Source organism: Pseudophryne corroboree, chromosome 12, assembly GCF_028390025.1.
Source record: "Pseudophryne corroboree isolate aPseCor3 chromosome 12, aPseCor3.hap2, whole genome shotgun sequence".
NCBI lineage: Eukaryota > Metazoa > Chordata > Amphibia > Anura > Myobatrachidae > Pseudophryne > Pseudophryne corroboree.
Genome location: NC_086455.1, coordinates 152,186,924 through 152,211,998, shown reverse-complemented (window position 1 = coordinate 152,211,998; position 25,075 = coordinate 152,186,924). Strand labels below are relative to the sequence as shown.

The 25,075-nt window shown below is 48.7% G+C and overlaps 1 protein-coding gene across 2 annotated transcripts in view; it reads right to left on the bottom strand.

Moving 5' to 3' along the window:
* KATNBL1 (katanin regulatory subunit B1 like 1) overlaps nt 1-25,075 on the bottom strand; it is an 82,451-nt gene that overhangs the window by 27,154 nt on the left and 30,222 nt on the right. For both annotated transcript variants that reach the window (XM_063948198.1, XM_063948199.1), the window contains exons 4-5: nt 24,549-24,825; nt 16,683-16,801 (exon numbers count right to left, since the gene is read on the bottom strand). In XM_063948198.1, coding sequence (XP_063804268.1) covers nt 16,683-16,801; nt 24,549-24,825 — 396 coding nt within the window. The remainder of the gene's footprint in view (nt 1-16,682; nt 16,802-24,548; nt 24,826-25,075) is intronic.

Below are 25,075 nucleotides of genomic sequence, written 5' to 3'. Positions count from 1 at the left end.
CAGAAGTAGAGGGCACGGGTCGTCCGTGACCAACTCTTGAAGTTCCGGGTACCAAGTCCTTCTTGGCCAATCCGGAGCCACTAGTATTGTTCTTACTCCTCTTCACCGTATAATCTTCAATACCTTTGGTATGAGAGGCAGAGGAGGAAACACATATACTGATTTGTACACCCAAGGTGTTACCAGTGCGTCCACAGCTATTGCCTGTGGATCTCTTGACCTGGCGCAATACTTGTCCAGTTTCTTGTTGAGGCGAGACGCCATCATGTCTACCATTGGTCTTTCCCAACAGTTTATTAGCATGTGGAAGACTTCTGGATGAAGACCCCCCTCTCCCGGGTGAATATCGTGTCTGCTGAGGAAGTCTGCTTCCCAGTTGTCCACGCCCGGGAAGAACACTGCTGACAGTGCTATTACGTGATTCTCCGCCCAGCGAAGAATCTTGGCAGCTTCTGCCATTGCACTCCTGCTTCTTGTGCCGCCCTGTCTGTTTACATGGGCGACCGCCGTGATGTTGTCCGACTGAATCAACACCGGTTTTCCTTGCAGGAGTGGTTCCGCCTGGCTTAGAGCATTTTAGATTGCTCTTAGTACCAGAATGTTTATGTGAAGAGACTTTTCCAGGTTCGTCCATACCCCCTGGAAGTTTCTTCCTTGTGTGACTGCTCCCCAACCTCTCAGGCTGGCGTCCGTGGTCACCAGGATCAAATCCTGTATGCCGAATCTGCGGCCCTCCAATAGATGAGCCTTTTGCAACCACCACAGAAGATATACCCTTGTCCTTGGCGACAGGGTTATTCGCAGGTGCATCTGAGGATGCGACCCTGACCATTTGTCCAACAGATCCCTTTGGAAAATTCTTGCATGGAATCTGCCGAATGGAATTGCTTCGTAAAAAGCCACCATTTTTCCCAGGACTCTTGTGCATTGATGTACAGACACCTTTCCTGGTTTTAGGAGGTTCCTGACAGGTCGGATAACTCCTTGGCTTTTTCCTCGGGAAGAAAAACCTTTTTCTGAACCGTGTCCAGAATCATCCCTAGGAACAGCAGACGTATCGTCGGAAAACAGCTGCGATTCTTGGAATATTTAGAATCCAGTCGTGCCGTCGAAGAACTACTTTAGATAGTGCTCTTCCGACCTCCAACTGTTCTCTGGAACTTGCCCTTTTTAGGTCGTGCAAGTAAGGGATAATTTAGATGCCTTTTTTCTTTGAAGAAACATCTTTTCGGCCATTACCTTGGTAAAAAGGCCCGGGGTGCCGTGGATAATTCAAACGGCATCGTCTGAAACTGATATTGACAGTTCTGTACCACGAACCAGAGGTACCCTTGATGAGAAGGACAAAATTTGGACATGGAGGTAATCCTTGATGTCCAGGGACACCATATAGTCCCCTTTTTTCCGGTTCGCTATCACTGCTCTGAGTGACTTTATCTCGATTTGAACCTTTTATGTAAGTGTTCAAACATTTTAGATTTAGACTATGTGTCACCAAGCCGTCTGGCTTCAGTACCACAATATAGTGTGGAAAAATAATACCCTTTTCCTTGTCGTAGGAGGGGTACTTTGATTATCACCTGCTGGATATACAGCTTGTGAATTGTTTCCAATGCTGCCTCCCTGTCGGAGGGAGCCGTTGGTAAAGCAGACTTCAGGAACCTGCGAGGAGAAGATGTCTCGACTCTCCAATCTTTACCCCTGGGATAATACTCGTACGATCTAGGGGTCAACTTGCGAGTGATCCCACTGCGCCCTGAGACTCTTGAGACTACCCCCCCACCTTGAGTCCGCTTGCACGGCCCCAGCGTCATGCTGAGGACTTGGCAGACGCGGTGGAGGGCTTCTTTTCCTGGGAAAGGGCTGCCTGCTGCAGTCTACTTCCCTTACCTCTATGTCTGGGCAGATATGACTGGCCTTTTGCCTGCATGCCCTCATGGGAAAGGAAAGATTGAGGCTGAAAAGACGGTGTCTTTTTTAGCTGAGATGTAACTTGGGGTAAAAAAGGTTGGATTTCCCAGCTGTTGCTGTGGTCCCCAGGTCCGATGGACCGACCCCCAAATAACTCCTTCCCTTTATACAGCAATACTTCCATCTGCCGTATGGGATCTGTATCACCTGACCACTGTCGTGTCCCTGACATCTTCTGGGAGATATGGACAACGCACTTATCTTGATGCCAGAGAGCAAATATCCCTCTGTGCATCTCACATACATATATATAGAATGCATCCTATTAAATGCTCTACATGAATAAAATATTTTCAGTCAGGGAATCCGACCAAGCCAACCCAGCACTGCATCTCCAGGCTGATGGCGATCGCTGGTCGCAGTATAACCACCGTATGTGTGTATATACTTTTTAGGATATTTTTCCAGCTTCCTATCAGCTGGCTCCTTGAGGGCGGCCGTATCTGGAGACGGTAACGCCACTTGATAAGCGTGTGAGCGCCTTATCACCCTAAGGGGTGTTTCCCAACGTACCCTAATTTCTGGCGGGAAAGGGTATAACGCCAATATTTGCTATCGGGGTAACCCTACGCATCATCACACACTTCATTTTATTTTATCTGATTCAGGAAAAACTACAGGTAGTTTTTTCACTCCCACATAATACCCTTTCTTGTGGTACTTGTAGTATCAGAAACACGTAACACCTCCTTCATTGCCCTTAACGTGTGGCCCTAATGAGAAATACGTTTGTTTATTCACCGTCGACACTGTATTCAGTGTCCGTGTCTGTGTCTGTGTCGACCGACTGAGGTAAATGGGCGTTTTTAAAACCCCTGACGGTGTTTCTGAGACGCCTGGACCGGTCCTAATAGATTGTCGGCCGTCTCATGTCGTCAACCGACCTTGCAGCGTGTTGACATTCTCACGTAATTCTCTAAATAAGCCATCCATTCCGGTGTCGACTCCCTAGAGAGTGACATCACCATTACAGGCAATTTCTCCGCCTCCTCACCAACATCGTCCTCATACATGTCGACACACACGTACCGACACACAGCACACACACCGGGAATGCTCTGACAGAGGACAGGACCCACTAGCCCTTTGGGGAGACAGAGGGAGAGTCTGCCAGCACACACCAAAAACGCTATAATTATATAGGGACAACCTTATATAAGTGTTTCTCCCTTATAGCATCTTTTATATATATACAATATCGCCAAAATCAGTGCCCCCCCTCTCTGTTTTAACCCTGTTTCTGTAGTGCAGTGCAGGGGAGAGCCTGGGAGCCTTCTCTCCAGCTTTTCTGTGAGAGAAAATGGCGCTGTGTGCTGAGGAGATAGGCCCCGCCCCTTTTTCGGCGGGCTCGTCTCCCGCTATTTTTGAAGTTAGGCAGGGGTTAAATATCTCCATATAGCCTCTGTGGGCTATATGTGAGGTATTTTTTGCCTCTAATAAGGTTTTTATTTGCCTCTCAGAGCGCCCCCCCCCAGCGCTCTGCACCCTCAGTGACTGTTGTGTGAAGTGTGCTGAGAGGAAAATGGCGCACAGCTGCAGTGCTGTGCGCTACCTTTATGAAGACTCAGGAGTCTTCAGCCGCCGATTTTGGACCTCTTCTCTCTTCAGCGTCTGCAAGGGGGCCGGCGGCGCGGCTCCGGTGACCATCCAGGCTGTACCTGTGATCGTCCCTCTGGAGCTAGTGTCCAGTAGCCAAGCAGCAAATCCACTCTGCACGCAGGTGAGTTCACTACTTCTCCCCTAAGTCCCTCGTTGCAGTGATCCTGTTGCCAGCAGGACTCACTGTAAAGTAAAAAACCTAAGCTAAACTTTCTCTAAGCAGCTCTTTAGGAGAGCCACCTAGATTGCACCCTTCTCGTTCGGGCACAAAATCTAACTGGAGTCTGGAGGAGGGTCATAGGGGGAGGAGCCAGTGCACACCACCTGATCTGGTAAAAGCTTTACTTTTTTGTGCCCTGTCTCCTGCGGAGCCGCTATTCCCCATGGTCCTTTCAGGAACCCCAGCATCCACTTAGGACGATAGAGAAAATTTATTTTCAATTTTTTTTCTGCTCGGCAGTGAGAAGCCGTGGAACCATCTCAGCACAAACTTTTGTCACGTTAAGGTCTTGATGCAAAACTTGCCTAATCGTTTATTTGTCGATATATACCATTTCTGCTATAATTCGGATGTGAGTTGACTGTTAATTTCAAACAATTTTAAATTTTTTTTCTACATTTCCATTTGTTTTTGATGTGCAAGGCCTTCCGGGACATTCATCATCTGACATCCTCTCGACCGTCACAGTTTTGTGCCACTTAAATACACGTGCACGTGACATAGAATCTTCATTGTGAGCCAATGTTAGCATATGGAAAGATTCAGTGGGCGTTTTTGTCCAATTTAACCAACGTTGCTCTAGTTTTCAGCTAAGCTATTTTTTGACGTACAGATGTAGTTTACGAGAGCACAGATGTAATCGCGCTCATCTTTGCTGCAACATGGCTTGCTACATGGCATCCCGGCCTGTGACTAACCACAGCCGGCGATTACTCCATTAAATTCCCAGCTTTGCCGTCACAGTGCGGCTTGCGGGGCCAAAGTAACTGCGTCTCGCGACTCAGTCCTTGGCCTCACCACACCCGGAAAACGGGGGCAACGTGCTATTTTTTTTTTTTTTTAAATAGTGCAAATACGTTTTGCAGCTATTTCGCATTATTTGTAACTTACACGCAATACTCTAGTCTCTGCTTTTACTAAAAAAAATAAGATTTTACTTACCGATAAATCTATTTCTCGTAGTCCGTAGTGGATGCTGGGACTCCGTAAGGACCATGGGGAATAGCGGCTCCGCAGGAGACAGGGCACAAGAATAAAAGCTTTAGGATGAGGTGGTGTGCACTGGCTCCTCCCCCTATGACCCTCCTCCAAGCCTCAGTTAGGATACTGTGCCCGGACGAGCGTACATAATAAGGAAGGATATTGAATCCCGGGTAAGACTCATACCAGCCACACCAATCACACCGTACAACTTGTGATCTGAACCCAGTTAACAGTATGATAACAACGAAGGAGCCTCGGAAAGATGGCTCACAACAACAACAACAATAACCCGATTTAGTTAACAATAACTATGTATAAGTATTGCAGACAATCCGCACTTGGGATGGGCGCCCAGCATCCACTACGGACTACGAGAAATAGATTTATCGGTAAGTAAAATCTTATTTTCTCTGACGTCCTAGTGGATGCTGGGACTCCGTAAGGACCATGGGGATTATACCAAAGCTCCCAAACGGGCGGGAGAGTGCGGATGACTCTGCAGCACCGAATGAGAGAACTCCAGGTCCTCCTCAGCCAGGGTATCAAATTTGTAGAATTTAGCAAACGTGTTTGCCCCTGACCAAGTAGCTGCTCGGCAAAGTTGTAAAGCCGAGACCCCTCGGGCAGCCGCCCAAGATGAACCCACTTTCCTTGTGGAATGGGCTTTTACAGATTTTGGCTGTGGCAGGCCTGCCACAGAATGTGCAAGCTGAATTGTACTACAAATCCAACGAGCAATCGTCTGCTTAGAAGCAGGAGCACCCAGCTTGTTGGGTGCATACAGGATAAACAGCGAGTCAGATTTTCTGACTCCAGCCGTCCTGGAAACATATATTTTCAGGGCCCTGACAACGTCAAGTAACTTGGAGTCCTCCAAGTCCCTAGTAGCCGCAGGCACCACAATAGGTTGGTTCATGTGAAAAGCAGAAACCACCTTAGGGAGAAATTGAGGACGAGTCCTCAATTCTGCCCTGTCAGAATGAAAGATTAAGTAAGGGCTTTTATATGATAAAGCCGCCAATTCTGACACACGCCTGGCTGAAGCCAGGGCTAACAGCATCGTCACCTTCCATGTGAGATATTTTAAGTCCACAGTGGTGAGTGTTTCAAACCAATGTGACTTAAGGAACCTCAAAACAACATTGAGATCCCAAGGTGCCACTGGAGGCACAAAAGGAGGTTGTATATGCAGTACCCCTTTTACAAATGTCTGAACTTCAGGTACTGAAGCCAGTTCTTTCTGGAAGAAAATCGACAGGGCCGAAATTTGAACCTTAATGGACCCTAATTTTAGGCCCATAGACAGTCCTGTTTGCAGGAAATGGAGGAAACGACCCAGTTGAAATTCCTCTGTAGGGGCCTTCTTGGCCTCACACCACGCAACATATTTTCGCCAAATGCGGTGATAATGTTTTGCGGTTACATCCTTCCTGGCTTTGACCAGGGTAGGGATGACTTCATCTGGAATGCCTTTTTCCTTCAGGATCCGGCGTTCAACCGCCATGCCGTCAAACGCAGCCGCGGTAAGTCTTGGAACAGACAAGGCCCCTGCTGGAGCAGGTCCTTTCTTAGAGGTAGAGGCCACGGGTCTTCCGTGAGCATCTCTTGAAGTTCCGGGTACCAAGTCCTTCTTGGCCAATCCGGAACCACGAGTATCGTTCTTACTCCTCTCCTTCTTATGATTCTCAGTACTTTTGGTATGAGAGGCAGAGGAGGGAACACATACACTGACTGGTACACCCACGGTGTTACCAGAGCGTCCACCGCTATTGCCTGAGGGTCCCTTGACCTGGCGCAATATCTGTCTAGTTTTTTGTTTAGACGGGACGCCATCATGTCCACCTTTGGTTTTTCCCAACGGTTTACAATCAGGTGGAAGACTTCTGGGTGAAGTCCCCACTCTCCCGGGTGAAGGTCATGTCTGCTGAGGAAGTCTGCTTCCCAGTTGTCCACTCCCGGAATGAACACTGCTGACAGTGCTATCACATGATTTTCCGCCCAGCGAAGAATCCTTGCAGCTTCTGCCATTGCCCTCCTGCTTCTCGTGCCGCCCTGTCTGTTTACGTGGGCAACTGACGTGATGTTGTCCGATTGGATCAATACCGCCTGACCCTGAAGCAGGGGTTTTGCTTGACTTAGGGCATTGTAAATGGCCCTTAGTTCCAGAATGTTTATATGAAGAGATGTTTCCATGCTTGACCACAAGCCCTGGAAATTTTTTCCCCTGTGTGACTGCTCCCCAGCCTCTCAGGCTGGCGTCCGTGGTCACCAGGACCCAGTCCCGAATGCCGAATCTGCGGCCCTCTAGAAGATGAGCACTCTGCAACCACCACAGGAGGGATACCCTTGTCCCTGGTGACAGGGTTATCCGCTGATGCATCTGAAGATGCGACCCGGACCATTTGTCCAGTAGGTTCCACTGGAAAGTCTTGCGTGGAATCTGCCGAATGGGATTGCTTCGTAGGAAGCCACCATTTTTACCCAGAACCCTTGTGCATTGAAGCACTGAGACTTGGTTCGGTTTTAGGAGGTTCCTGACTAGCTCGGATAACTCCCTGGCTTTCTCCTCCGGGAGAAACACCTTCTCTCTGGACTGTGTCCAGGATCATCCCTAGGAACAGAAGACAAGTCGTCGGAACCAGCTGCGATTTTAGAATATTGAGAATCCAATCGTGCTGCCGCAACACTACCTGAGATAGTGCTACACCGATCTCCAACTGTTCCCTGGATCTTACCCTTATCAGGGAATCGTCCAAGTAAAGGATAACTAAAATTCCCTTCCTTCGAAGGAATATCATCATTTCGGTCATTACCTCAGTAAAGACCCGGGGTGCCGTGGACCATCCCTACGGCAGCGTCTGAACTGATAGTGACAGTTCTGTACCATAACCTGAGATACCCTTGGTGAGAAGGGTAAATTTTTGACATGAAGGTAAGCATCCTTGATGTCCCGAGACATCATGTAGTCCCCTTCTTCCAGGTTTGCAATCACTGCTCTGAGTGACTCAATTTTGAATTTGAACCTTGTATGTAAGTGTTCCAAGATTTTAGATTTTAAAATCGGTCTCACCGAGCCGTCTGGCTTCGGTACCACAATAGTGTGGAATAATACCCCGTTCCCTGTTGCAGGAGGGGTACCTTAATTATCACCTGCTGGGAATACAGCTTGTGAATGGCTTCCAAAACTGCCTCCCTGTCAGCGGGAGACGTCGGTAAAACAGACTTTTGGAAACGGCGAGGGGAATACGTCTCGAATTCCAATTTGTACCCCTGAAATATTACCTGAAGGATCCAGGGGTCTACTTGCGAGTGAGCCCACTGCGCACTGAAATTCACTGAGAACGGGCCCCCACCGTGCCTGAACTTGTAAAGCCCTAGCGTCATACTGAGGGCTTGGCAGAGGCGGAAAAGGGTTTCTGTTCCTGGGAACTGGCTGATCTCTGCAGCCATTTTCCTCTCCCTCTGTCACGAGCAGAAAAGAGGAACCCTTTTGTCCGCTTGCCAACCAGGACTGCGCCTGATAATACGGCGTCTTATTTTGAGAGGTGACCTAGGGTACATCCCCTTTTTTAAGGCAATACTTCCAAATGCCGTTTGGAATCCCTGACCACTTTACTGGTAGAATACAACGCACTTATACTTGATGCCAGTCGGCAAATATTCCGCTGTGCATCATGCATATATAGAAATGCATCTTTTAATTGCTCTATAGGCAATAATATACTGTCCTTATCTAGGATATCAATATTTCCAGTCAGGGAATCCGACCACGCCAACCCAGCACTGCACATCCAGGCTGAGGCGATTGCTGGTCGCAGTATAACACCAGTATGTGTGTAAATACATTTTAGGATACCCTCCTGCTTTTTATCAGCAGGATCCTTAAGGGCGGCCATCTCAAGAGAGGGTAGAGCCCTTGTTCTTACAAGCGTGTGAGCGCCTTAGCCCCTGTAGGGGCTGTTTCCCAACGCACCCTAACCTCTGGCGGGAAAAGGTATACTGCCAATAACTTTTTAGAAATTATCAATTGTTATCGGGGGGAAACCCACGCATCATCACACACCTCATTTTATTTTTCAGATTCAGGAAAACTACAGGAAGTTTTTCCTCACCAAACATAATACCCCTTTTTTTTGGTGGTATTCATATTATCAGAAAATTGTAAACATTTTCCATTGCCTCAATCATGCAATGTGTGGCCCTATTGGAAATCACGGTTGTCTCTTCACCGTCGACACAGGAGTCAGTATCCGTGTCGGCATCTGTATCTGAGGTAACGGGCGCTTTAGAGCCCCTGTATGAGACGTCTGGACATGCACAAGCTGAGTAGCCGGCTGTCTCATGTCAACCACTGTCTTTTATACAAAGCTGACACTGTCACGCAATTTCAACAGTACATCCACTCAGGTGTCGACCCCCTAGGGGGTGACAACACTATTACAGACACTCTACTCCGTCTCCACATCATTTTTCTCCTCATACATGTCGACACAAACGTACCGACACACAGCACACACACACAGGGAATGCTCTGATAGAGGACAGGACCCACTAGCCCTTTGGGGAGACAGAGGGAGAGTTTGCCAGCACACACCAGAGCGCTATATATATACAGGGATAACCTTATATAAGTGTTTTTCCCTTTATAGCTGCTGTATTGTTTATACTGCGCCTAATTTGTGCCCCCCTCTCTTTTTTAACCCCTTTCTGTAGTGTAGTGACTGCAGGGGAGAGCCAGGGAGCTTCCCTCCAACTGAGCTGTGAGGGAAAATGGCGCCAGTGTGCTGAGGAGATAAGGACGCCGAGAAAGGGGCGGAGCCTATCATCCGTTTTTCTGTATGTTTTGGCAGGGGTTAAATGCATCCATATAGCCCAGGAGTTATATGTGATGCATTTATTTAAGCCATATAAGGTTTTTATCGATTTATTGCGTCTCAGGGCGCTGCCCCCCCAGCGCCCTGCACCCTCAGTGACCGGAGTGTGAAGTGTGCTGAGAGCAATGGCGCACAGCTGCGGTGCTGTGCGCTACCTTATCTGAAGACAGGATCGTCTTCTGCCGCCGATTTTCCGGACCTCTTCGCTCTTCTGGCTCTGTAAGGGGGCCGGCGGCGCGGCTCCGGGACCCATCCAGGCTGAACCTGTGATCGTCCCTCTGGAGCTAATGTCCAGTAGCCTAAGAAACCCGATCCACTCTGCACGCAGGTGAGTCCGTTTCTTCTCCCCTTAGTCCCACGATGCAGTGAGCCTGTTGCCAGCAGGACTCACTGAAAATAAAAAACCTAAAATACACTTTTATTCTAAGCAGCTCAGGAGAGCCACCTAGCCTGCACCCTTCTCGTTCGGGCACAAAAATCTAACTGAGGCTTGGAGGAGGGTCATAGGGGGAGGAGCCAGTGCACACCACCTGATCCTAAAGCTTTTATTCTTGTGCCCTGTCTCCTGCGGAGCCGCTATTCCCCATGGTCCTTACGGAGTCCCAGCATCCACTAGGACGTCAGAGAAATAAGAATTTACTTACCGATAATTCTATTTCTCGTAGTCCGTAGTGGATGCTGGAAACTCCGTAAGGACCATGGGGAACAGCGGCTCCGCAGGAGACTGGGCACAAAAGTAAAGCTTTAGGACTACCTGGTGTGCACTGGCTCCTCCCCCTATGACCCTCCTCCAAGCCTCAGTTAGGATACTGTGCCCGGACGAGCGTACACAATAAGGAAGGATTTTGAATCCCGGGTAAGACTCATACCAGCCACACCAATCACACCGTACAACCTGTGATCTGAACCCAGTTAACAGTATGATAACAACGAAGGAGCCTCTGAAAAGATGGCTCACAACAAGAATAACCCGATTTTTGTAACAATAACTATGTACAAGTATTGCAGACAATCCGCACTTGGGATGGGCGCCCAGCATCCACTACGGACTATGAGAAATAGAATTATCGGTAAGTAAATTCTTATTTTCTCTGACGTCCTAGTGGATGCTGGGAACTCCGTAAGGACCATGGGGATTATACCAAAGCTCCCAAACGGGCGGGAGAGTGCGGATGACTCTGCAGCACCGAATGAGAGAACTCCAGGTCCTCCTCAGCCAGGGTATCAAATTTGTAGAATTTAGCAAACGTGTTTGCCCCTGACCAAGTAGCTGCTCGGCAAAGTTGTAACGCCGAGACCCCTCGGGCAGCCGCCCAAGATGAGCCCACCTTCCTTGCGGAATGGGCTTTTACAGATTTTGGCTGTGGCAGGCCTGCCACAGAATGTGCAAGCTGAATTGTACTACAAATCCATCGAGCAATAGTCTGCTTAGAAGCAGGAGCACCCAGCTTGTTGGGTGAATACAGGATAAACAGCGAGTCAGATTTCCTGACTCCAGCCGTCCTGGAAACATATTTTCAAGGCCCTGACTACGTCCAACAACTTGGAGTCCTCCAAGTCACTAGTAGCCGCAGGTACCACAATAGGTTGGTTCAGATGAAACACTGAAACCACCTTAGGGAGAAAATGAGGACGAGTCCTCTATTCCGCCCTGTCTGAATGGAAGATCAGATAAGGGCTTTTACAGGATAAAGCCCGCCAATTCTGACACGTGCCTGGCCGAGGCCAGGGCTAACAACATGACCACTTTCCATGTGAGATATTTTAACTCCACAGATTCAAGTGGTTCAAACCAATGTGACTTTAGGAACCCCAAAACTACATTGAGATCCCAAGGTGCCACTGGAGGCACAAAAGGAGGCTGTATATGCAGTACCCCTTTTACAGACGTCTGAACTTCAGGTAGTGAAGCTAGTTCTTTCTGGAAGAAAATTGACAGGGCCGAAATTTGAACCTTAATGGACCCCTATTTTAGGCCCATAGACACTCCTGTTTACAGGAAATGCAGGAATCGACCTAGTTGAAATTCCTCCATCGGGGCCTTACTGGCCTCGCACCACGCAACATATTTTCGCCAAATGCGGTGATAATGCTTTGCGGTTACATCCTTCCTGGCTTGACCAGGGTAGGGATGACTTCATCCGGAATGCCTTTTTCCTTCAGGATCCGGCGTTCAACCGCCCTGCCGTCAAACGCAGCCACGGTAAGTCTTGGAATAGACAGGGTCCTTGCTGGAGCAGGTCCCTTCTTAGAGGTAGAGGCCACGGGTCCTCCGTGAGCATCTCTTGAAGTTCCGGGTACCAAGTCCTTCTTGGCCAATCCGGAGCCACGAGTATAGTTCTTACTCCCCTCCGTCTTATAATTCTCAGTACTTTTGGTATGAGAGGAAGAGGAGGGAACACATACACTGACTGGTACACCCACGGTGTTACCAGAGCGTCCACAGCTATTGCCTGAGGGTCCCTTGACCTGGCGCAATACCTGTCCAATTTTTTGTTTAGGCGGGACGCCATCATGTCCACCTTTGGTTTTTCCCAATGGTTTACAATCATGTGGAAGACTTCTGGGTGAAGTCCCCACTCTCCCGGGTGGAGGTCGTGCCTGCTGAGGAAGTCTGCTTCCCAGTTGTCCACTCCCGGAATGAACACTGCTGACAATGCTATCACATGATTTTCCGCCCAGCGAAAAATCCTTGCAGCTTCTGCCATTGCCCTCCTGCTTCTTGTGCCGCCCTGTCTGTTTACGTGGGCGACTGCCGTGATGTTGTCCGACTGGATCAGCACCGGCTGACCTTGAAGCAGAGGTCTTGCTTGGCTTAGGGCATTGTAAATGGCCCTTAGCTCCAAAATATTTATGTGAAGTGATGTCTCCAGGCTTGACCACAAGCCCTGGAAATTTCTTCCCTGTGTGACTGCTCCCCAGCCTCGCAGGCTGGCATCCGTGGTCACCAGGACCCAGTCCTGAATGCCGAATCTGCGGCCCTCTAGAAGATGAGCACTCTGCAACCACCACAGGAGAGACACCCTTGTCTTTGGTGACAGGGTTATCCGCTGATGCATCTCAAGATGCGATCCGGACCATTTGTCCAGCAGGTCCCACTGGAAAGTTCTTGCGTGGAATCTGCCAAATGGAATTGCTTCGTAGGAAGCCACCATTTTTCCCAGGACCCTTGTGCACTGATGCACTGACACTTGGCCTGGTTTTAGGAGGTTTCTGACTAGTTCGGATAACTCCCTGGCTTTCTCCTCCGGGAGAAAACACCTTTTTCTGGACTGTGTCCAGGATCATCCCTAGGAATAGAAGGCGTGTCGTCGGGATCAGCTGCGATTTTGGAATATTGAGAATCCAACCGTGCTGCCGCAGCACTATCTGAGATAGTGCTACCCCGACTTCCAACTGTTCCCTGGATCTTGCCCTTATCAGGAGATCGTCCAAGTAAGGGATAACTAAAACTCTCTTCTTTCGAAGGAGTATCATCATTTCGGCCATTACCTTGGTAAAGACCCGGGGTGCCGTGGACAATCCAAACGGCAGCGTCTGAAACTGATAGTGACAGTTCTGTACCACAAACCTGAGGTACCCTTGGAGAAGGATAAATTGGGACATGTAGGTAAGCATCTTTGATGTCCAGAGAGACCATATAGTCCCCTTCTTCCAGGTTTGCAATCACTGCTCTGAGTGACTCCATCTTGAATTTGAACCTTTGTATGTAAGTGTTCAAGGATTTTAGATTTAAAATTGGTCTCACCGAGCCGTCCGGCTTCGGTACCACAAATAGTGTGGAATAGTACCCCTTTCCCTGTTGCAGGAGGGGTACCTTGATTATCACCTGCTGGGAATACAGCCTGTGAATGGCTTGCAATACTGTCTCCCTGTCTGAGGGAGACGTCGGTAAAGCAGACTTTATGAAACGGCGAGGGGGAGACGTCTCGAATTTCTTGAGACGGGCCCCCACCGTGCCGGAGACCGCTTGTAAAGCCCCAGCGTCATGCTGAGGACTTTGCGGAGGCGGGAGAGGGCTTTTGTTCCTGGGAATTGGCTGTTTGCTGCAGCCTTTTTCCTCTCCCTCTGCCACGGGGCAGAAATGAGGCGCCTTTTGCCCGCTTGCCCTTATGGGGCCTAAAGGACTGCGCCTGATAATACGGCGTCTTCTTAGGTTGAGAAGCTACCTGGGGTAAAAATGTGGATTTTCCAGCCGTTGCCGTGGCCACCAGGTCTGTTAGACCTACCCCAAATAACTCCTCCCTTTTATAAGGCGATACTTCCATATGCCTTTTGGAATCAGCATCACCTGACCACGGTCTTGTCCATAACCCTCTTCTGGCAGAAATGGACAGCGCACTTACTCTTGATGCCAGTCGGCAAATATCCCTCTGTGCATCACGCATATATAGAAATGCATCTTTTAAATGCTCTATAGTTAGTAATATACTGTCCCTATCTAGGGTATCAATATTGTCAGTCAGGGAATCCGACCAAGCCACCCCAGCACTGCACATCCAGGCTGAGGCGATTGCTGGTCGCAGTATCACACCCGTGTGAGTGTATATACATTTTAGGATATTTTACTGCTGTCAGCAGGTTCCTTAAGGGCGGCCGTATCCGGGGACGGTAGTGCCACCTGTTTAGACAAGCGTGTGAGCGCTTTATTCACCCTAAGGGGTGTTTCCCAACGTGCCCTATCCTCTGGCGGGAAGGGGTATGATGCTAATAACTTTTTAGGAATTAACAGTTTTTATCGGGGGAAACCCACGCATCATCACACACTTCATTTAATTCCTCAGATGCAGGAAAAACTACAGGCAGTTTTTTCTCACCCAACATAATACCCTTTTTAGTGGTACTGGTATTATCAGAAATGTGTAAAAACATTTTCCATAGCCTCAATCATGTAACGTGTGGCCCTACTGGAAGTCACATTCGTCTCTTAATCGTCGACACTGGAGTCAGTATCCGTGTCTGTATCTGCCATCTGCAGTAACGGGCGTTTTAGAGCCCCAAATGGCTTTTGAGACACCTGGACAGGCACAGGCTGAGTCGCCGGCTGTCTCATGTCATCAATCTTTTGTAAAGAGCTGACACTGTCACATAATTCCTTCCATAAGCTCATCCACTCAGGTGTCGACTCCCTAGGGGGTGACATCTCTGTTACAGGCAATTGCTCCGCCTCCACCTCATTTTCCTCCTCATACATGTCGACACAACGTACCGACACACAGCACACACACAGGGAATGCTCTGATAGAGGACAGGACCCCACTAGCCCTTTGGGGAGACAGAGGGAGAGTATGCCAGCACACACATTATATATATATATATATATACAGGGATAACCTTATATAAGTGTTTTTCCCCTTATAGCTGCTGTATTGTTATACTGCGCCTAATTAGTGCCCCCCTCTCTTTTTTAACCCCTTTCTGTAGTGTAGTAACTGCAGGGGAGAGCCAGGGAGCTTCCCTCCAACGGAGCTGTGAGAGAAAATGGCGCCAGTGTGCTGAGGAGATAGGCTCCGCCCCCTTCTCGGCGGCCTTTTCTCCTGTTTTTCTGTGGAATCTGGCAGGGGTTAAAATTCATCCATATAGCCCTGGGGGCTATATGTGATGTATTTTCGCCAGCCAAGGTGTTTTTATTGCTGCTCAGGGCGCCCCCCCCTAGCGCCCTGCACCCTCAGTGACCGAAGTGTGCTGAGGAGCAATGGCGCACAGCTGCAGTGCTGTGCGCTACCTTGGTGAAGACAGGATGTCTTCTGCCGCCGATTTTTCCGGACCTCTTCTTGCTTCTGGCTCTGTAAGGGGGCCGGCGGCGCGGCTCTGGGACCGAGCTCCGAGGCTGGGCCTGTGTTCGGTCCCTCTGGAGCTAATGGTGTCCAGTAGCCTAAGAAGCCCAATCCACTCTGCACGCAGGTGAGTTCGCTTCTTCTCCCCTTAGTCCCTCGATGCAGTGAGCCTGTTGCCAGCAGGTCTCACTGAAAATAAAAAACCTAAAACTAAACTTTCACTAAGAAGCTCAGGAGAGCCCCTAGTGTGCACCCTTCTCGGCCGGGCACAAAAATCTAACTGAGGCTTGGAGGAGGGTCATAGGGGGAGGAGCCAGTGCACACCAGGTAGTCCTAAAGCTTTACTTTTGTGCCCAGTCTCCTGCGGAGCCGCTGTTCCCCATGGTCCTTACGGAGTTCCCAGCATCCACTAGGACGTCAGAGAAAATATGTTAGAATACATCCATTTGAATTCATCGATTTCTGTCAATTACTTTACCCAATATGTGTGTTTAAGGGGTATATTCAATTGATGTCGAAAACTGCCGTCTGTCGAAAAGACAGCAGTTTTCGACTTTTTAAGGTCGAATCGTCATTCAACCTATTCAGTCCTATTTGACAAGTCGTGGAATTCGACTTGTCGAAAAGCACGTGGATCGGCGGAATAGCTGCAGACAGGTTTTGGCCCCCTTTTCGATCATCTCAGTTCGACTTTAAAAAAAGTCGAACTGAGATGGGGATTGCAGCGCCGGAGACGGGGAGAGCCGAGGCGGGGACGAGGTGAGCGGCGGCTGTGAGAGAGGGGGAGACGGAGCGGCGGCTGTGAGAGAGGAGGGACGGGGCGGCGGCTGTGAGACAGGAGGGACGGGGCGGCGGCTGTGAGACAGGAGGGACGGGGCGGCGGCTGTGAGACAGGAGGGACGGGGCGGCGGCTGTGAGACAGGAGGGACGGGGCGGCGGCTGTGAGACAGGAGGGACGGGGCGGCGGCTGTGAGACAGGAGGGACGGGGGAGAGCAGCACTACAGATATAGCCTGTCGAATTGAGATGTCCATTGAATAGGCCAGGTCGGATCCATTCTGACAAATGAACGTCGGAACGGATCAGACTTTAATTGAATATACCCACTAGTGGTAAACTGAATATGGAGAAATGTTGCTCCTCACACCACGATGCAATTCTTTTGCTTTTTTTTTTGTAGTTGTGATCAATAATCACTATTCCGACACCAATTACAATGACATTTTCATAGACGTACAGCATGGTCACAGTGAAATACCTGACTAGATAGGCTATGAGTTCATTCACGCTGCGTTTCCTCCAAAATGTGAGGGCTACATTTAGCCTGAGATTCCTGCTGAAAAGAACCTGGGCCATTGTTTCATGATCTCTAGAGACCTATAAACAAATTAAAAACAGTCCACCTTAAATTCAACATAACAGGTAATTAGACATTGTAAAACTTGGAAAATTATGAAGGTATCTTAAAATACAAAGTTTCTAAAATGTTAAAAAAAAAAAAAAAAGTATATGAAAACCTAATGACACTTAGGCCCAGATTTATCAAGCCTCGGAGAGTGATAAACTGCACAGTGATAAGCTACCAGCCAATCAGCTCCTAACTGTCATGTTACAGGCTGTTTGAAAAATGACAGGAGCTGATTGGTTGGTACTTAATCACTCTCCAAAGCTTGATGAATCTGGGCCTTAACCTGGTGTGGTCACATGGCAAACGGATCTCTTCCTTAGGCACAGATGTAGCAGTCTGTGGCCATCGTCATCACTGCTTAATCCGCACCATGTACATGGCATTCTGAAACACATGTACCCAGCAGTACAGTTACATTTGAGCCAAAAGCGGAACTGAAGTTCCCTTGAAACCGGTGCTCTCAAAATAGACACCATTGCTCATAAAAACAACAGCATGTTGAGTTATCTTGGTCACTGAAGCCCCTGCCAAAAGCGCCCCTCAAAGTCACCGCGGTCACCTCTTGCAACAATACTAGCTATAGTTATCAGACAGTGCATGGTTTTATCCATCACTCTACAACAGTGGTTCTCAAACTCGGTCCTCAGGACCCCACACGGTTCACGTTTTCCAGGTCATCCAGCAGCTGCACTGTGCATCACCAACTGTCACATTTTAAAAATCTACAGGTGACCTCGAAACCATGAGCCGTGTGGGGTCCTGAGGACCGAGTTTGAGAACCTGTGCTCTACAAGATATGAGCCACACCTGTGTAGAGGCCCTCAGTTTAAATGTTTAGCTTCCCTCATTTGCCCAGAGGTCTACTACCTGTAATAAATACAACTGGTCTCAAAACAGGAGTGGGATACCGCCAACTGTCTTTTGGCTATAGAATTACCTGTGTGCACAATGAGCACCAATGGCCTGAAAAAATAAGAATTTACTTACCGATAATTCTATTTCTCGTAGTCCGTAGTGGATGCTGGGGACTCCGTCAGGACCATGGGGTTTAGCGGCTCCGCAGGAGACAGGGCACAATAATAGAAGCTTTAGGATCAGGTGGTGTGCACTGGCTCCTCCCCCTATGACCCTCCTCCAAGCCTCAGTTAGGATACTGTGCCCGGACGAGCGTGCATAATAAGGAAGGATATTGAATCCCGGGTAAGACTCATACCAGCCACACCAATCACACCGTACAACCTGTGATCTGAACCCAGTTAACAGTATGATAACAACGAAGGAGCCTCTGAAAAGATGGCTCACAACAAGAATAACCCGATTTTTGTAACAATAACTATGTACAAGTATTGCAGACAATCCGCACTTGGGATGGGCGCCCAGCATCCACTACGGACTACGAGAAATAGAATTATCGGTAAGTAAATTCTTATTTTCTCTAACGTCCTAAGTGGATGCTGGGGACTCCGTCAGGACCATGGGGATTATACCAAAGCTCCCAAACGGGCGGGAGAGTGCGGATGACTCTGCAGCACCGAATGAGAGAACTCCAGGTCCTCCTCAGTCAGGGTGTGCCCCTGACCAAGTAGCAGCTCGGCAAAGTTGTAAAGCCGAGACCCCTCGGGCAGCCGCCCAAGATGAGCCCACTTCCTTGTGGAATGGGCTTTTACTGATTTTGGCTGTGGCAAGCCTGCCACAGAATGTGCAAGCTGAATTGTACTACAAATCCAGCGAGCAATCGTCTGCTTAGAAGCAGGAACACCGATCTTGTTGGGTGCATACAGGCTAAACAGCGAGTCAGATTTTCTGACTCCAGTCGTCCTGGAAACATTTTCAGGGCCCTGACAACGTCAAGTAACTTGGAGTCCTCCAAGTCCCTAGTAGCCGCAGGTACCACAATAGGTTGGTTCATGTGAAAAACAGAAAACACCTTAAGGAGAAATTGAGGACGAGTCCTCAATTCTGCCCTGTCAGAATGAAAATTAAGTAAGGGCTTTTATATGATAAAGCCGCCCATTCTGACACACGCCTGGCTGAAGCCAGGGCTAATAGAATCTTCACCTTCCATGTGAAATATTTTAATTCCACAGTGGTGAGTGGATCAAACCAATGTGACTTTAGGAAACTCAAAACAACATTGAGATCCCAAGGTGCCACTGGGGGCACAAAAGGAGGCTGTATATGCAGTACCCCTTTTACAAACGTCTGAACTTCAGGCACTGAAGCCAGTTCTTTCTGGAAGAAATTCGACAGGGTCGAAATTTGAACCTTAATGGACCCTAATTTTAGGCCCATAGACAGTCCTGTTTTCAGGAAATGTAGGAAACGACCCAGTTGGAATTCCTCTGTAGGGACCTTCTTGGCCTCACACCACGCAACATATTTTTGCCAAATGCGGTGAAAATGTTTTGCGGTTACATCCTTCCTGGCTTCGACCAGGGTAGGGATGACTTCATCTGGAATGCCCTTTCAGGATCCGGCGTTCAACTGCCATGCCGTCAAACGCAGCCGCGGTAAGTCTTGGAACAGACAAGGCCCCTGCTGGAGCAGGCCCTCTCTTAAAAGGTAGAGGCCACGGTTCTTCCGTGAGCATCTCTTGAAGTTCCGGGTACCAAGTCCTTCTTGACCCATCCGGAACCACGAGTATCGTTCTTGCTCATCTCCTTCTTATGATTCTCAGTACTTTTGGTATGAGATGCATAGGAGGGAACACATACCCTGACTGGTACACCCACAGTGTTACCAGAGCGTCCACCGCTATTGCCTGAGGGTCCCTTGACCTGGCGCAATATCTGTCTAGTTTTTTGTTCAGGCGGGACGCCATCATGTCCACCTTTGGTTTTTCCCAACGGTTTACAATCATGTGGAAGACTTCCCGCTGAAGTCCCCACTCTCCCGGGTGGAGGTTATGCCTGCTGAGGAAGTCTGCTTCCCAGTTTTCCACTCCCGGAATTAACACTGCTGAGAGTGTTATCACATGATTTTTCGCCCAGCGAAGAATCCTTGCAGTTTCTGCCATTTCCCTCCTGCTTCATGTGCCGCCCTGTCTGTTTACGTGGGCGACTGCCGTGATGTTGTCCCACTGGATCAATACCGGCTGACCTTGAAGCAGAGGTCTTGCTAAGCTTAGAGCCTTGTAAATTGCCCTTAGCTCCAGTATATTTATGTGGAGAGAAGTCTCCAGACTTGATCACACTCCCTGGAAATTTTTTCCTTGTGTGACTGCTCCCCAGCCACTCAGGCTGGCATCCGTGGTCACCAGGACCCAGTCCTGAATGTCGAATCTGCGGCCCTTTCATAGATGAGCACTCTGCAGCCACCGCAGAAGAAAACACCCTTGTCCTTGGAGACAGGGTTATCCGCTGATGCATCTGAAGATGCGATCCGGACCATTTTTCCAGCAGATTCCACTGAAAGGTTCTTGCGTGAAATCTACCGAATGGGATCGCTTTGTAAGAAACCACCATTTTTCACAGGACCCTTGTGCAATGATGCACTGATACTTTTCCTGGTTTTAGGAGGTTCCTGACTAGCTCGGATAACTCCCTGGCCGCCTTCTCCGGGAGAAAACATCCTTTTCTGGACTGTGTCCAGAATCATTCCTAGGAACATTAGACGTGACGTCGGAAAAAGCTGCGATTTTGGAATATTTAGAATCCACTCGTGCTGTCGTAGAACTACTTGAGATAGTGCTACTCCGACCGCCAACTGTTCTCTGGACCTTGCCCTTATCAGGAAAGCGTCCATATTTCTTTTAGGAAGAATCATCATTTCGGCCATTACCATGGTAAAGACCCGGGGTGCCGTGGACAATCCAAACGGCAGCGTCTGAACTGATAGTGACAGTTCTGTACCACGAACCTGAGATACCCTTGGTGAGAAGGGCAAAATTTGGACATGTAGGTAAGCGCCCCTGATATCCAGTGACACCATATCGTCCTGGTTCGCTATCACTGCTCTGAGTGACTCCATCTTGATTTGAACCCTTGTATGTAATTGTTCAAATCTTTTAGATCTCACCGAGCCGTTTGGCTTCAGTACCACAATATAGTGTGGAATAATACCCCTTCCCTTGTTGTAGGAGGGGTACTTTGATTATCACCTGCTGGGAATACAGCCTGTGAATTTTTTCCCAATACTGCCTCCCTGTCGGAGGGAGACGTTGGTAAAGCAGACTTCAGGAACTTGTGAGGGGAAGACGTCTCGAATTTCCAATGTACACCTGGGATACTACGTGTAGGATCCAGGAGTCCACTTGCGAGTGAGCCCACTGCGTGCTGAAACTCTTGAGATGACCCCCCACCGCACCCGAGTCCGCTTGTATGGCCCCAGCGTCATGCTGCGGACTTGGCAGAAGCTGTGGAGGACTTCTGTTCCTGGGAATGGGCTGCCTGCTGCAGTCTTCTTCCCTTTCCTCTAACCCTGGGCAGATATGACTGGCCTTTTGCCCGCCTGCCTTTTTGGGTACGAAAGGACTGAGACTGAAAAGACTGTGTCCTTTTCTGCTGAGATGTGACTTGGGGTAACAAAAGTGGATTTTCCAGCTGTTGCCATGGCCACCAGGTCCGATGGACCGCCCCTTTATACGGCAATACTTCCATGTGCCGTCTGGAATCTGCATCACCTGACCACTGTCGTGTCTATAAACATCGTCTGGCAGATATGGACATCACATCTACTCTTGATGCCAGAATGCAAATATCCCTCTGCGCATCTCGCATATATAGAAATGCATCCTTAAAATGCTCTATAGTCAATAAAATATTGTTCCTGTCAAGGGTATCAATATTTTCAGTCAGGAAATCCGACCAAGCCCCCCCAGCGCTGCACATCCAGGCTGAGGCGATTGCTGGTCGTAGTATAACACCAGTATGTGTGTATATACTTTTTAGGATATTCTTCAGCTTCCTATCAGCTGGCTCCTTGAGGGCGGCCGTATCTGGAGACGGTAACGCCACTTGTTTTTATAAGCGTGTGAGCGCCTTATCCACCCTAAGGTGTGTTTCCCAACTCGCCCTTACTTCTGGCGGGAAAGGGTATACCTCCAATAATTTTCTATCGGAGGAAACCCACGTATCACACACTTTAATTTATCTGATTCAGGAAAAACTACAAGTAGATTATTCCCACCCTACATAATACCCTTATTTGTGGTACTTGTAGTATCAGAAATATGTAACACCTCCTTCATTGCCCTTAACATGTAACGTGTGGCCCTAAAGGAAAATACGTTTGTTTCTTCACCGTCGACACTGAAGTCAGTGTCCGTGTCTGTGTCGACCAACTGAGGTAAATGGGCGTTTTTACAAGCCCCTGACGGTGTCTGAGACGCCTGGACAGGTACTAATTTGTTTGCCGGCCGTCTCATGTCGTCAACCGACCTTGCATCGTGTTGACATTATCACGTAATTCCTAAATAAGCCATCCATTCCGGTGTCGACTCCCTAGAGAGTGACATCACCAATACAGGCAATTTGCTCCGCCTCCTCACCAACATCGTCCTCCTACATGTCGACACACACGTACCGACACACAGCACACACACAGGGAATGCTCTGATAGAGGACAGGACCCCACTAGCCCTTTGGGGAGACAGAGGGAGAGTTTGCCAGCACACACCAAAAACGCTATAATTATACAGGGACAACCCCTTATACAAGTGTTTTCCCTTATAGCATTTTCACATATGTAATCATATCGCCAAATAAGTGCCCCCCCTCTCTGTTTTAACCCTGTTTCTGTAGTGCAGTGCAGGGGAGAGCCTGGGAGCCTTCCTCACAGCAGAGCTGAGCAGGAAAATGGCGCCGTGTGCTGAGGAGAATAGGCCCCGCCCCCTAAAACGGCGGGCTCTTCTCCCGGAGTTTGTGAGATCTGGCAGGGGTTAAATACATCCATATAGCCTCAAGGGCTATATGTGATGTATTTTAGCCATAAAAAAGGTATAATACATTGCTGCCCAGGGCGCCCCCCCCAGCGCCCTGCACCCTCAGTGACCGCTGGTATGAAGTGTGCTGACAACAATGGCGCACAGCTGCAGTGCTGTGCGCTACCTTATGAAGACTGAAAGTCTTCTGCCGCCTGTTTCTGGACCTCTGGACCTCTTCAACTTCGGCATCTGCAAGGGGGGTCGGCGGCACGGCTCCGGGACGAACCCCAGGGTGAGACCTGTGTTCCGACTCCCTCTGGAGCTAATGGTGTCCAGTAGCCTAAGAAGCAAATCCATCCTGCACGCAGGTGAGTTTACTTCTCTCCCCTAAGTCCCTCGTAGCAGTGAGCCTGTTGCCAGCAGGACTCACTGAAAATAAAAAACCTAACAAACTTTTATTCTAAGCAGCTCAGGAGAGCCACCTAGATTGCACCCTTCTCGGCCGGGCACAAAAATCTAACTGAGGCTTGAAGGAGGGTCATAGGGGGAGGAGCCAGTGCACACCACCTGATCCTAAAGCTTTTATTATTGTGCCCTGTCTCCTGCGGAGCCGCTAAACCCCATGGTCCTGACGGAGTCCCCAGCATCCACTTAGGACGTTAGAGAAATAAAACTATACAGGCAACACTGGCAGTTAGGATAAAAGGTACAACAAATAAATGTATTTGCAAGTACATGCTGTCCAGTAAAAAGCAGCCTTACATGTGAAAATCACATATTTGCTGAAATCAATTAAAAGTTACTCACTGATCACTGTTACAATTCCTTAAAAATTCTCCCACACATCAATCAGCTGTTTTATAACCCGTTCACAATGCGCCTCACCCGATATTTACCCAGGAATAACCCTTCTTTATTCCCAGATTGAATTACCGGGTCAGGCGAGGCGGGAAGTCAGCAGTGACCCGGCAAGATAACGGGTCGATACCGGGTTTTTGGTGCAGTGTGATCAGGGTATAAGTAAAAACAAAACAAACACACCACACTCCCACACAGAACTGTGTGCCCCACTTTAAGTAGTAAAGGCTAGAACAAAGGGTCAAGCAAAGTAGCAATAGCTGGTCTTTGATCGACCACAAGCAATTTTCTTATTTAATAATACATCATTTTTTTGTACGTCACGGAGCACTTCTAAGTAACACAGAACTGTATAAAAATAAAGTAGGGAATGAAAAAGTGCCTCTCACGCGACAGCAGAAAGCAAAGCTAATGAGTGCCTCTCTTGTTAATAACCATGCCCCCTCAACATGATCCGTTCACTGGGATTACTGTGACAGACACCCCCTAATGTCACAGACCCGGCAGCTGGTGACTGACAGGTTCTTTTCTTTGCTTTATTCATTTTCTAGCAATTGTATCGGCTGCAGCTTAGAAGCCGAGTAGGGCTGCAGAAATAGCAACAGTGTGGCTTCCCACTGGAAACACTACTTGTTAACTGCGACGTTGTGGCAGAGTAAACATCTCGCCTTGTGGCTGCCTGTCGGGCATGTGTTGAACAGAGAACACTTGCACTGGAAAGCCGCTGCTAATGCGTGCTCTTGTGATTGGGGCCCGGCTCACAGGTGTACTGTGTTTTATAGGGGGTGGGAGCTGCAGCCCCTCGGTAAAATAAACCATTGCCGTCAGGTTTATTAGCTTCTGAAAATTAGACTGTAAGCTCCAATGCGGCAGGAATGGATGTGAATGATTACATATTCTGTTCACAGCACTGTGTAATAAGACAGACATTATATAAATAAATAATTATAATGCCTGGCCAGAGCTCATTTTAGTACATGGGAGTATAGTAATACCTCTGCAAAGAAACTGCTATACTTTGATGCTCCGTCAGTCTGAGAAGAGCCGGAGTCACTGGAGTTCAACACAAAGGTGTGTCTGTCGTTCTGGAGCTTCTCGTGCAGGTTTCCGGCTGCCAGCTCATTTTCCTTATTTGCCATGTCACAGCCCCAGCCCTTGGGATGCTGTTTTCTTCTATAGGAGGGGCTTGGAGTTTGGTGCTGGGCTTTCCTCTTGCAAAGCACCACTTTATGAAGCTGCTGATCGCCGTTTGAAGGCTGCCCAACCAGTGTTCTGTAATACATAGGAGAATATGCATCCTTTACGGTGAGAAGCTAACACACAGGCTAAATACAATGCATTATAGCTTTAGGACACACACGAAAAAATACTCACTACTACGGATTTAACATTGCATTGTCAGAACGCAAGTTGCATGAGATACGTTCAATTTGCCAACTGTTGGGATTCCGGTGGTCAGGATACAGATGGCGGAATTCCAGCAACCGACAATACTGCCAGCCGGAATCCTGGCAAAACTGGA